The sequence below is a fragment of the Sus scrofa genome, chromosome 13 (assembly GCF_054392235.1).
Source record: "Sus scrofa isolate SSC_HxYL_T2T_F1_AM1 chromosome 13, Sscrofa_HxYL_maternal_Yorkshire_Landrace_v2.0, whole genome shotgun sequence".
NCBI lineage: Eukaryota > Metazoa > Chordata > Mammalia > Artiodactyla > Suidae > Sus > Sus scrofa.
The window spans coordinates 53,574,583-53,586,900 of NC_139395.1; the positions used below are offsets into that span (position 1 = coordinate 53,574,583).

General features: G+C 42.7%; 1 protein-coding gene across 12 annotated transcripts in view; it reads right to left on the reverse strand.

Moving 5' to 3' along the window:
- The window catches only part of ARHGEF3 (Rho guanine nucleotide exchange factor 3), a 343,125-nt gene that overhangs the window by 153,980 nt on the left and 176,827 nt on the right, over nucleotides 1-12,318 (reverse strand). For all 12 annotated transcript variants that reach the window (XM_021068992.2, XM_084988719.1, XM_084988712.1 and 9 more), the window contains one exon: nucleotides 2,079-2,141. In XM_021068992.2, the coding sequence (XP_020924651.1) occupies nucleotides 2,079-2,141 (63 nt within the window). The remainder of the gene's footprint in view (nucleotides 1-2,078; nucleotides 2,142-12,318) is intronic.

The window sequence follows — 12,318 nt, forward strand, 5'->3', positions numbered from 1 at the left end:
TTTTATAATGATTACAATACTATGTGACAATATCTGGAAGAAACTCTGCCCAGGTTCTGGAATTTGTTTGCTAAGATTCAGGAAAAAGGCCAGGTAAATCAGAAAGGAGTTTGGCTGTAGCTGACTCCCAACACGAATGTAGACTTCCATGAAAATCTCTTTACTGTGACAAAACATGATATGATAGGGTTAAAAAAGAAAGCAAGCAGTACCTTCGGTAGCTGCATAAGGAGAAAAGACAAAAAATTAATCACTATATGAGCTTAGGTGACCCTGATAAGAAGGCAAGGTCATTGATGCCAATCAACACAAAAAACCAAATCACAACTCATAGTTGTGAAAAATCCTTCCATATGAGAGAGATTCTTTGAATAACACTTCTAGAGATGTTTTCCTGAAAAGTAAATATAGTTGAGAGGGAATGTATGATGAGGCATGGTCTTAGAAATGATCTAGATTAAAGTCTTATAAATCACTACACCTCCTTAGGCTTCTACTTCATTTTCAAAGTAAGGGGACTGGGCTCTATGATGGCTAAGGGCTCTATATATTCTGAAAGTCAACAATTCTAATATTACCACAAAATTAAAAACACTCAAACACCAAAAACCTGTTGCCAATAAGGGAAGTTTCTAAGACTTTACTTGTCAACAATAAAACATTCAACGAGTAAAGTAAAACCCAGAAGAACACCATTTTTTTGGGTCTGTTACCATGGCAATCTAATCAGCTGGTCCAACTCCGTCAATCTGATGGTCTGAAGATTGGAACAAACACCATATGGTGAAACAAAGATGTGCAAGTACATTAATGCTAGCTCAGGCTCACTCTATCATGGCTGTCTGCATTATACAAGAATCTGCCACAATTAAAAATAACTAGGAGAGCATGGTTTATATTGGTCAAGAGATGAGAGCCCGACAATCTGTGTACAATGAACTTTCAAATTTTCACAATGGTTTTAGAAGATGATCTCAAACCACTCTCTCTCTCTTTTTTTTTTTTAACAGATGAGGCCAAAGAGATGAAGTGACTTGTTCAAGATGACATCGTTAGCTATGGGAAGTCAGGACCATAACCCAGTTCTTAATTTTTTATCTTAGAAGCCTCATCTCACAAGAATGGCTTTTGTGGTCTCTCGAGAGGAGAAAGACCATGACCTACTGTTAAATGGATCTGCTGTGCACAACATTTAAATTTCAAGGAAGTGTAAAAGATGCTAGACATGGCAAACCCAGGGAGGGCCTGCTACCCTATACCCCAGCCTCTGGATAATTGAGAACATCAGAAGCCCACATAGGTTTCCCAATTCTGCCACTTGGGAGACAAAGAGGCCATGTAAAGAAAGTTGCTGAAATTAAATATCCAAGGAAATGGGTCTGGAAAATCCAAAAAAGCTTTCAACCTCTATCATCACTAGCACTCAACTATCACGTCACTTAAACATTTTTGTTAGTTTCTGCTTTTCCTTGAAAAGGAAAACAGGGTAACATTTGGTGGGTGCCTAGAAGGTACCAGGCAATGAGCTTGGTATTCTCTCTTACATTCTTTTACTTGAGCCTCACAACAATCCTGTTAGGTCCAGAAGAAGAGAGAAAGGTGAGGATAGATGTCACACACAAAGTACTGAACCTTGATTCAAACTAAGACCTGTTGAATCCAAAGCCACTCCCTCAGCCATGTTTCTAGAGACTCATTCTGGCCTTTGGGCCACCCAGCTGCCTAGTTGAGCCAACTCACTAACTTCCCCAAAGGGGGACAAACACCCGGTCCATCTTCCATGACCAGCTTCTAACATAGCAGAGGCATTTATCTAGCTTCTACCCAGATGCGCTGAGATCATAATTCATTTTACGAGAGAAAAGACACAGGCAATAAACAACTTGGCTTGGAAATTTAAGTTGGCCACACAGATTTCTTCAGTACCATGAAATGTTTCTTTAAAACAAGTTTCCCCCCAGATCACAACTTCCATAGTTGGATCCTGGAAGCCCACTTACAGCATGTAGCATATTAATAAGTACATTCAGAGGTGAGAGGTATTCTCAAGGTAGAGATGTAGGAAGGTCTGTACTTACACTTATATCAAGACTGCAAAGACTAACGGCATCTTCATCTTGGGTGCTCTGCTTCCGCTTTCGCTGTAAAACAAAAGATAAAACCAAGTTCAAATGTAAACAAGAATTGTGGCTTTAAGGAAAGAAAAAATGCAATCAAATAGCACATGTAATCGTTATCATTTCTACCATGTTACCCAAAACCTTTAACCAAGCTATGAATAAGAAGAGTTCTAAAAAAGCCTAAGAAATTTTGGGACACTATTAAGCTCTAGGCTAATTGGTTTGCATTATTGCTCTTATTCATGCGGCTTCAGTTTCTCTTTAGATTTTCTTTTTTTTTTCTAAATGTCTCTGTATATCAAGGCTTAGAAACCTAGATACAAAGTTCAGATTTTTATTAGCTTGGAAGAAGAGATTAGAGTGGAAAGAAAATCTCGTTCACTTTAAGATATTCCATTTTTAGAGCTGCTTTGTACTTGGGTAATTTAAATTTGTTCTAAACCTCATCCAGGGTGCTGATGTAATCACAGAACCAGAATGCTGGAAAGAACCTTAGCCATCTTCTCCAACTTTCTTATTTTATAGTCATAAACACCAAGATTCAGAAAAGAATCTGAACTAAAGAAAATTATATTGGAAATGAACTTGTGACCGAGGAAGTCTATGAAGTTGAATATGGAAAAATATATTCTCCTCTTTATAAAAATAAAAGATATTTAATGCACAACCAGAATAAAACTCATCGAAGAGATAGTCACCTCTCTTTGTATCCCCAGCTTAACCAATCAGGCAAGTAGTTCTCAAGTCCCTAATTTGTGACTTACTAAGTCTCCTGATCCTACTTGGCAGAAAATTATCAAAAGACCAGAATCACTGGTTTGAGGTTACAGTGCAGTCCAGGTACATCTGGAATCATCAACCTCCAAAGAAGCCCACCTCCTCATCCTCTTTCTCCTCTATCAGGAGGAATGTGAACATGGGCAGAGACTGGAAAGCAACCAGAGCGATCCTTGTCTGTCCCATTGTAACTGCTTTATTATTTCTCCATTTCAGTGCAACAAAGATGCACATGTTGAGCATGTGTTATGTGGCAGGTCCTGTGTTTGTTCATCTCAGCAACTTCCAGTTAAGGAACTCACATTCATGTAGGAGATGCAGACACTGATGTGATTAACTTATAATGCAGTAAGATCTAATCATCCTAGGCAAAGTCACTTCACTGTCTGACTCACCCTTTCCCAACCTCTAAGGTGGAGGTGATAACATTAGCTTCTCTTCTCCAAGGGGGGAGAGTAAATACACTAACACATATTAAAGCTTAGTAGAGTGCCTGGTACATAGTAGGTGCCCAGAACTTGGGTTGCAGAACTGGAAGCACAGTAAGGGAGTAATTAGTTTGGCCTTGATGGGGGCTGGGGAAGTCTTCTAAGGGGAGGATGCATTTGATTAGGTCTGAAGGAGGAATAAGAGTTTGTCAGACAAAGATGGGGAGGGGGCTGGGGCTTCTTTTTCCATCACTGGCTATCTAGATATTTAAAATTCTAAAGATGAACATGGTTCTATCCAGATGTTTAAAATCCTAAAGATGAACATGGTTCTATCTAGCATATGGAATGCTAGATCCTACACATTATTCCACTTGAGCGGTGGGATAATTTAGAGATCCAATACTATGAACCAGGATCCTCAATCAGCCCTTCTGAGGTCCTAAAATCTGCTCTAACAAGTTCACCACGTGATTTTTAGGGGGTCAAATACTCCACTCAGGGGCTTTGGGGGAGTCTTGGGAAGATGCTGATCACCACTTGCCATTTTTGAGGATGCTTCCTGTTTGTGTGGGGACCTGATCCTCACTGATTTATCATCCAGCTAAAATTAAAATTGGCACTGTGGTGTCACTGAAGCCACTTTACTGGCATTTATTTATTTATTTATTTTTTGATTTTATGGCCACACCTGCAGCATATGGAAGAAGTTCCCAGACTGGGGACTGAATTCAAGCCACAGCTTCAGCAATACCAGATCCTTTAACCCACTGCTCCTGGCCAGGGATTGAACCTGCACCTCCACAACTACTCAAGCCACTGCAGTCAGATTCTTAACCCACTGTGCCATAGTGGGAACTCCTGGCTTATATTTATTTATATGGCGACTCTCTTTTTTTCTTTTTATGGTCACACCTGTGGCATATGGAAGATCCCGGGCTAGGGGTTGAATCAGAGCTTCAGCTGCCTGCCTACATCACAACAACTCAGGAATCTGGCTACATCTGACCTACACTGCAGCTCATGGCAATGCTGTATCTTTAACCCACTGAGTGAGGCCAGGAATGGAACCCACATCCTTCCAGACACTATGCTGTGTTCTTTTTTTTTTTTTTTTTTTTTTTTTTTTTTTTTTTTATTTTTATTTTTTTTTTAATTTTATTTTCCCACTGTACAGCAAGGGGGTCAGGTTATCCTTACATGTATACATTACAATTACAGTTTTTCCCCCACCATTTCTTCTGTTGCAACATGAGTATCTAGACATAGTTCTCAATGCTATTCAGCGGGATCTCCTTGTAAATCTATTCTACGTTGTGACTGATAAGCCCAAGCTCCCAATCCCTCCCACTCCCTCCCCCTCCCATCAGGCTATGCTGTGTTCTTAACCCACTGAGCTACAACAGGAACTTCCTATTGTGATGTTTGAGACAAGTATGATGGCAAGAGATAATTCCCATTCTCCAGGTAAATAAGCTGAGGTCAGGAGAGAGAAGCACTTTGCTACAAGTTACATGGCTACAGTATAACACTTCTAATGCAGGATTCTAATTCCTAGGGCAAAACCATTCACATACACACACCGTTTAAAGCATGCTTGGCAAATAGGTTATGATTCATTTGCCATCCAGAATGTCTGGCAGTGTCTGCCTGGAGCACTGTATTGAGAAGGATTCCATAGCACAGCAAATGAGATAAGTCTGCCATCAATTAGTAACATGTGCTGGGGTAGAAGAGCAGGGAATGGCTATGCTAGTGTCCTGCCACCCAGGGGAACCTGTGCCCTTCCTGAGCCTGGCCTCTCTTGCCTTTAGAAGCTACAGAATTATACCTAGGATCTCGGGAAATGCCATGAAAGGATGAAGGCTCTGGGACTATCTATAAAGAGGAAATAATGCCCACCAGGTCAGGCTTCGGTGAGAATCATAGATGATGTATGTGCGGCACCTGGAACAAGGCCTGGCACATAGCAGGGGTGCAACAAATGGCTCCCATTATGTATTACCAGAACTGTAGGGCTTAGAGATGTATGTTGCTGCCTAGTATTGTCAGATTATGGAATTTTATGATGCTACAGTTTTGTTCCTCAGGGCTCCATGATTTTGTCAACATGACATGTTAATAGTAGCCTGTTATCCCAAGAAGCCCACAATGATGAAGGAGAGGGGATAATAAGAGAGATCATTTCTCTTGGGCATGCTGCCGCCCCCTCCAGACCAACTCAGTACATCCCCCAGGGCTCATAAGCATCACTAACCCCAGATGCTTCCACACACCCAAGTGTTAAATCCAGAAGACAGAAGTCCTCTAGTAGCCTTTTACATTAAGCCACAGCCAGTTAATCTGGGATAGAATGATCTTGATAAAACCACGTATTTTTGTAAAACGAAATCTAGGTGGATTATCAAAGTGGGTTTTTAATTCCCACTGCAGAGGGTGGTGAACAACCATGGTCAGCAAAACAAAAGGAGCCTGAAGTTTAAACTTTGGGCCCAAGACAAACAGTTCACGACATGTCACCTAGCTGTTTGCTCTTTTACTATATGTTCACCGAGCACTTCAGATGTGCAAAGCCCTGCTCTGGGTCCTAGGATCCAGCGGTAAGCAAGCCAGACATGCTCCCTGCCCTCTAACTGGGAATAAAAAGAAATCAAAATAATTACAGATGTGAATGAGTCAGATAAGTAAGGGGCTGAGACAGAGACTAGCAAGGGTGACCCACTTTAGAGAGAAACTTTGCTTAATTTTTTTGTTTTCTGGTTTTTGGCTGACCTTCTCAGGAGATGTAAGCACATGAAGGCAGGATTCAGTCTGTCATGATCACATTCCCAGAACCCAGTACAATACTGATACCTAGCCAAACCCAGAGGAGTATTTCTAGATTTTTTTTTTTTTGCTGGTGCCCCTAGCCCTGCTCTCTTTGAGAAGCTTATCTTCTTTACCAATTACCCAACTTTGGGGTGGGGAAGGGCAGGTGGAAGGAATGGAGGGAACCAAATAGGCAGTTACTCCTCCAGCCCAGCACAGCCCTTCCTCTGTGCATCAGAAGCCATGGACAGATTACCTGGAGGAGTTCCTAGGCAGGAAGGACATTGCGTGTGAAACGCCTGCATTTGCACACTTGATCTCACAGGTTCTCAGCCTATTTGAAGAGCCATGGACCCACCCTGTTATTCTTGTCAAAGTTACTGAAGCGAACGCTCTTCCCCTTCAGCTGTGAAAAACAAAGTGCCCTGGGGGAGCCCAGAGACTGTGCTGGGTTCTCTGACCTGAGCACATAACTTTGAACCCCAGTGCCCTGAGCTGAACAGCAGGTCAATGAATAATTTCTGAATGAGTGACTAAAAAAAGAATAAATAAAGAGGGCCAGTGTTCTTGAGGTGACACCCTCCCCTTCCGCTAACCACCTGGCTGCCAAAATTAAATCAAAACCTCAAAAGCAAAGCTCACTGAAGGCTGAAATTCTTCAACCTCAAATTTCCTTGGAGACTGAAAACATGCAAGTTCAAGCTATGATTCTTGCTTTTGAAATAAGAAAGAATCTTTTCCTTACAAGCAGGGGCATTTATTTTCCTTAAAATATATAGACATGTTAAAAAAAATTATGGCTGTTCAGACATTGGTTCAAGTGGGACGCTGGTGATTTCCACTCCTCCCAGGAGAAGCAAGGTCAGGTCTGTTCAAAGGCAAGGCACATCCATCACCAGGGAGCATCCACGCACTGCCCTGAACAACAGCACGTGTACTAAGCAGATGTGCTTTAGGAGTAAGGAATCCAGGATTGCTAAAACCTCAATGAAAAGGCAACAGCCGGCTTAACCAAACCATACATGAACTTAACAGGCACCTGAACTCTTTGTCTGAATGCCTGGTGCCTATCTGGGGCTGGGAGGAAAGGCAGTTAGAGAGGGAAATGTATGGGAACAAAGAGTCTGAGTGTATTTTCAGATTCCTTAGCCCTGTGGGTTACATAGTTGATGGAGACACTTTCTAGAAATGTTTGGGTGCTAGAAAAAACCTTCTCAAGCCTCTTGGATCAAAAAACAATCAGGAAGCTCTTTGTTAATTTGCAACAGAGCAAAGTCTTCTGTATATTTGGATGTGAGTTCTGATGGAGATACATGTATCTCTGGATGGATCAGGTGGACTCTGAGGCTCATTACTGGTGACCCATCCACTTTCACAATGCATCCTTGGTCTCGGGGCTACTCTATGGCTATCTCTTTTAGGCTTCGCTATCTTCTGGCAGCATGAGACATACATCAAAATCACATCAGTAAATGATCCAGGAACAATCGATTGTTCTGTAGTTCTGGGTACAGCTCTATGTGAAGAGCACTGATTCTATCCTGTCCTCAACTGATGGATTTTTAAAAGAGCTGGCCCCAGATCCAAGCCTATCTTACTCTTACTAGGCTCAGCTTCCATTCTCTCTAGACCCAAATCTTTGGATCCTTTGAAGCTTTGAGTTTTAGAATCAAAGGAGAATTTCCAGGTGCCTTCCGATAGATACACAAGGGAAGTGAATGCTGAAACTGGGCACTTGCTTTGAGCCAAGAACTGTGCTCACCCATTAAAGGACAATTCCATTTCAGTTTCTCCTTAGCCCAGCCTAAGTAAGCATGGAGGTGTTCATTTGACAGAGAGGACAACGAAGTTCAAGAAGGCTTTAGTAACTTGCTCCAGCTCACAAAATGAGTAAATGCCAGAGAAGAGAGTTTCCTTGAGGTCAGCCTGGTTCCCAAACCACTGATCCTACTGCTATCTAGTGCTTCTTCTCTTTTTATATTGTTTAAAAAATTGTATTTTACTTAAATTAATACAATATAAAATAAATGTAAATATTTATTTACTACAATAGGTGTTTTACAACAATATAAAAAAGCTCACCAGGAATTTACCCACCTACCTGAAGGAAATTAAGAGCATAAATGAGACAGACCCAAATTCAGAATCCAGCTCCAACATTTACTCCTTGGTGTGACCCTGGGCAAGGTGCGCTCTATTTATTAAGAATTTACTATGGGCCAGGCAGGTTCCAGGTGTGTGAGAATCTATCTATAGAATACTTCTGTAAACTGATTTCTCCATTATAGGGTTATTAAGGGATTCAAGCAGATAAGATATTAAAAGAAGCCAGGCATATGGCAAGAGATTTAAAAAATGGTAGTTATTATCACCACTGTGGTTATTCCATAATTACTATTACTACTGTTGTCACTGCTGCTTTGTTGTTACTCGGCATTGAGAGGCAGGCAGGGGGCAGGGGGTGGTATTAGAGATGAAGGATCCTGAAGGATGATGGATAAGAGGCCTGAGATGCAGCCTGACCCTCCTCTAACTGCCCACATCACACAGGGTTATAAATGGATGCTCCCTGGATACCTTCAGTCACGTTTGCAGTGTGTTGTTCCCACTTCTGTCACAGAGACAGGGCAAGTGCAAGGCCTGACTTAATTTTAAATGGCCAAGATTGAATTGATTAGTGTCAGAACAGCCCTGTGATTTAATCACAGGGCCTTTTCTATTTAATAACCAAGTGACCAGAGCAGCAAAAATGCACTGATGGAGGGAGTGCAGCTCCTGACTTGACAGCAAATGGCCCCTGATTAGTCATTTGTAATTATTAAATTCAAACCAGATCTCCAACCTTTCTGATTTATCTCTTTGCTGGCAAACAGCTTTGGTGGTTTCAGAGGCTTTGATGAGGGCTTTCATCTGGGCCTTCTTTAGAGAGATTAGCAAAAGGATTTTGTGTTCTTGTGCTTGCCCTTAGCTGGAACTTGACTCACTAAACTCGCTTTTGAGCAGGGAGAGGATCCATATCTTGTTTGTCTTCTGTCTCAGCCCTACAACTGAGCAAGAGTACTGAAAGGGATCCCCTACTCCATTTTTAATACACTCCTTGTTTTTTTCTCCCCCCCCCCTTTTTTTTGGGGTCTTTTTGCCTTTTCTAGGGCCACTCCCATGGCATATGGAGGTTCCCAGGCTAGGGGTCTAATCGGAGCTGTAGCCACTGGCCTACACCAGAGACACAGCAACTCAGGATCTGAGCCGCGTCTGTGACCTACACCACAGCTCATGATGACGCCAGATCCTTAACCTACTGAGCAAGGTCAGAGATCGAACCCGCAACCTCATGGTTCCTAGTCGGATTCGTTAACCACTGTGCCACAATAGGAACTCCTCTTTTCCTTATTTTTAAAAATCCTCCCTTTTCCAGCATTCAGGAACCGTGATTCTTTTTCCTAGATTATTCCGTGTAATCACAGGATAGAAAATCTGGAAATAATGGTGCTCTCTGAACTGTTGGTAAATTTAAAAAAAAAATTTTTTTTTAATCTTTTTAGGGCCGCAGCTGCGGCATATGGAGGTTCCCAGGCTAGGGGTCCAATCACAGCTGTAGCTGCCAGCCTACACCACAGCAATAGCAACGCCAGATCTGAGCTGCATTTGCAACCTACACCACAACTCATGGCAACACTAGATCCTTAACCCACTGAATGAGGCCAAGGATCTAACCTGCATCCTCATGGATACTAGTTGGGTCTGTTAACCACTGAGCCACGATGGGAACTCTAGTAAATAAATCTTAACATAGTATGCAATTTGTGCTCAGATGCCATTAACTGTGGTTTAAAGATGCTAGGTGGAAGCCGTTTTATACACAAGCCATTCTGTGTTAACCTCCAATTGACTAATGAGTGGCCTCAAACATCAGCCAACCAGAACTGCCATGTTTCAATCCCTTATTTACATGCGGGAACCGAGAGAGAGGACACCAGTTCCTGTAATAAAAAGAGCCCAAACCACTACTCCAGGGCAGGTGAGCTCTTCTGACCACTACTTCCCTTAGCAATGTATTCAATAAATCTCTTCTAACATAAAAAAAAAAAAAAAAAAAGATGCTCTGTGGGCTCTAAAGTGAGACTTGGTGGGTGTCAATCCCAGTCATGCTGCTTCTCTGAACCTCAGTTTCCTTGTCTATAAAATGGGGATACCAAGGTTATCATGAGAGCTAAATACATCATTGTGAATCAAGGGCTCAGCACAATGCCTGGCACAGAGTAACTTCTCGAGTACTATCTATCAGCAGTAGTAGCAGCAAAAACAGAAGTAAGGGCAGTGAGAGTAGGCACCAGAGGGAAAAAACATGAAGAAAATTCCTATAATGTATAAAAGTGTACCTATTAACTTGATTTTGGCAAACTGGGAAAAGCCCTAATGATTGACTTTGGCCACAGAACACCTAGCCTTTAGCTTATTTGGATGCAGAGATGCGGTCACCTTGGCCAAGGAAAGGTCTTCCTCTTCCATGGGAAGGAAAAGCTGTTTGAATAAGGAGGTGACAGGTGGGGGAGGTCCAGCCAGCTGGCCAGTGCCATCGCCAGCCCTGACAACCAAGAGCAACCACATTCACGGTTATCCCACAAACATTTACAGACCACTTTTTCCTCTAAAGCACTGAAGGCCAGAGGAGCAGGAGAGAAGACAGAAAAATGGTCTACCCAGGGCAGAGTATGGGCAAATATATTTTCCAGAAAGAATGCTCCAGAAAAAATTTATTATGGGCACCCATCTAAGGTGGGAAAGGGGGTTCATAGTCACAAAGGTTTCCAATAATGGAATGTGACAAGAAGCACAAAATCTAATTAAACAGAGCACTTTCCCCAAAAAAATCTTCTAACAATTACAATAATTTTTTTCTTTCTTTTTCTTTTCTTTTTAGGGCCACACCCATGGCATATGGAGGTTCCCAGGCTATGGGTCGAATCAGAGCCACAGCCCCTGGCCTATACTACAGACACAGCAACGCCAGATCTGAGCCTTGCCTGTGACCTATGCCACAGCTCATGGCAACACCAGACCCTTAACTTACTGAGGCGAGGCCAGGGATCAAATTGGAGCTGCAGCTGCTGGCTTATTCCACAGCTACGGCAACAGTGGATCCGAACCGCATCTGCAACCTACATGGCAGCTTGTGGCAACACCAGATCCTTTAACCCCCTGAGCAAGGCCAGGGATTGAACCCCCATCCTCATGGATACTAGTCTGGTGCTTAACCCATTGAGTCACAATGGGAACTCCAGAACACTTCTTTAAATAAGAAAAAGTTTCCCTGGTAGAACTAACTGGTGTTGTCTACAAGATCAGAACTCACAACCTGAGTTGCTAAAGTTTAGTTTCTTGATGGCATATTCTGACTGCTTAAAGTAGCCCCTTCCTTCTCTCTCTCCTTCCCCTTGCTGGGTTTAAACAACGGTCTATTAAGAATCTACTGCATGCTGGGTGCTTTCCATATATTATGTCTAATCCATACAGCTTATACAAAGAAGTTATTACACATGAGGAAACTGAGACTTAAAGAGTTTAAATGACTTGATTAAAACTGCTCTGCAAGTATGTGGACAAAGCCAAGATTTTCTATCACATCCAGCTGTGTAGCCAATACTGCTGGCCCACATCCCTGGGGCAATCACCATTTCCTGGCATGCTTTGGCATTCTACAGGCCAGCAATGCTTGGGTGTGAGCGCCACTAGGAGCAGCCCCCAACCTGGGATGAACTGGAGTAGGTACGTAAATATGCCAGTATCCTAAAGCTTGAGAGGACAACTGAGGTATGGTCTCTCAGTCTTGACTGTGTACCAGAATCACCAGGGGGAGTTTTAAAAGCTCCCAGGGACTAGCTCTTGCCATCCCAGGATTCTGAACATCAGGAGTTTCAGAAGCTCCCCGGGTGAGTCTACGTGCAGCAAAGTTTGAGAACTGCAGCCGTGTACAGTCTCCCAGAAGCCCCCTCCTCCACCACAGGACTGAGCCTCAGCTGCCCACAGAGCTAACCTGTTCAAGATCACATCCTGTGGTGGCTTCCTTCTCCGCCCCACTCCCTCCGCAATGCTTCTGGGCATCACCTCCCAAATAAACTACTTGCCCTTGTATCTGGGTCTGCTTCTAAGACACTGAACCTAAAATGAGCTGAATCTGGCTCTGT